Genomic DNA, 1766 nt, shown 5'->3' with positions numbered 1-1766 from the left:
TAATCCCTAATCCATCTGAAGTTGGAAGAAACYTTTAAGATTTATTTGTCTTTTGTGTTAACTTTAAGCTTCATTCTGTAGTTRAGGAACCAACACAGAACCCCTTCCAGAACTACCATACAGCCAARAAAAAGTCCCTTAAACATTTACTTAATACATAATTTTGCATCGTACGATTTTCCCAGCAGAACTGTTCAGCTTTTAGTAAATAGAGCCGAATCTGCTTTAAGTAGTTAAAACTGTTCCTGAGCRATTTTCTGGGATTAAAAAGAAATAACTACAGTAAAGAGTTATTTACTGTTGTTCAGACATTATTCATGCCTGAACTACTGGATGAAATGGATATAATGTTCAACTAGATCTTCTAACAAAGGACTTTGTGTAAACAGATAAAAAAACTAATTTTCACTTATGTAAGAAGCAGAAGTATCCAGTTTCACTTTAATTCATGGCATGAAAACATGCTTTCCCTTGTGGCCTTTTGTTTAAATTCAGTCACAGCTTCCAAACCAGGTGCACACATTATAAATTCTGACCAGTTCTTTCTGGTGTGAATTCAGCAAAACGTAAAGCAACCTCCTCAACCATAGAGTGACACGTGAGAGATTTCCCTCAGAATAACACGCCGCCATAAACACACAATCACGATGCTGACATTTAAACTCCTCTGGAATAAAATCCTCCAACTCTGTCATAAATAACATCACAAATGTCAAGCATCTCCGCACTCTCGTAACACCGACCAGAGAGCGATACATTTCTATTTGTCAGACGTTCGCGACTCGTCTGTTATTAACGCGTCAGGTTATTTGTCTGCTCTGTCGTCTCTCCGCCTCCCCTCTGCCAGAAACAGCTCCTGGTCCCCTCCTAATTATTTTAGAGGAATGTTCATGTTAATTGTCTGGCTGTCATCCTATATCACCTGAACAGCACAGTAATGTCTGGCTTTAAGCATTGTCCTAACTTGCTTGAAAGGGCAAAGAAAAAAGAAAAAAAAAACCTGTCGGTATGCAGGCTCCAGAACCTCCACACCCTTTTCCATTCTGATGAACACCACAGCTGGGATTTATGGTATCTGAGTGTGAGAAAAAAACAAGTGTTGATTATTTTTGTGGCMTTTTAACAATTTAATTTTATTGAGGATCCTTGAAAAGTGAGTCTTAAAGGAACGAACAGCTGCTTCAAACCTCGGTCGTGTCAAATGCACTTTATTGCCCTCGTCTGTGTTTTTCTTGGAATCTGGGCGACACCACTGATTATCTGAACACAATGTTGGTTCTCTGTCTCACAGGGGGAGAGGGGACTTCCTGGGCCACCTGGAATCCAAGGGGAAACTGGAATCGGCCTTCCTGGACCCAAGGTAAAGTTTGCCTCCCTGCTGTTTTGGAAAATTGTGCCATGAGAGCAATAATAACCTGKCTTTGTGCCTCTCACCCTGTCTGAGCGCTCCTCTCTGCTTTCTCACGCACCACAGGGGGATGTCGGTTTCCAAGGACAACCAGGGCCTCCCGGWCCTCACGGAACCGGTGAGCCTGGACCACCGGTGAGTTAGGAGCCAGGAAAAAAAAAACTTGCATCTGATCATCGTGCATCGACCTGTTTTATCAGTCGGTTTTGTCACTTTAGCATGTGACGAAACAAGATTTATGTCTTGTGATTTATCACAGCGAAGATGAGTGAAATGGGATGAAATGAAGGCCTGACTCACTTTAAAATGGGCCGAAGAGTTAAAGCTATGAAACTGGGGCAGGTCTTCTGCTGAAACT

General features: G+C 41.9%; 1 protein-coding gene across 1 annotated transcript in view; it reads left to right on the top strand.

Moving 5' to 3' along the window:
* LOC106519186 (collagen alpha-1(XXVIII) chain) overlaps positions 1-1766 on the top strand; it is a 60042-nt gene that overhangs the window by 22993 nt on the left and 35283 nt on the right. The window contains exons 12-13 of the mRNA XM_014010747.1: positions 1292-1360; positions 1475-1543. Coding sequence (XP_013866201.1) covers positions 1292-1360; positions 1475-1543 — 138 coding nt within the window. The remainder of the gene's footprint in view (positions 1-1291; positions 1361-1474; positions 1544-1766) is intronic.

This window comes from Austrofundulus limnaeus, unplaced genomic scaffold, assembly GCF_001266775.1.
Source record: "Austrofundulus limnaeus strain Quisiro unplaced genomic scaffold, Austrofundulus_limnaeus-1.0 Scaffold72, whole genome shotgun sequence".
Lineage (NCBI taxonomy): Eukaryota > Metazoa > Chordata > Actinopteri > Cyprinodontiformes > Rivulidae > Austrofundulus > Austrofundulus limnaeus.
This window is presented reverse-complemented; position numbering and strand designations above follow the sequence as displayed.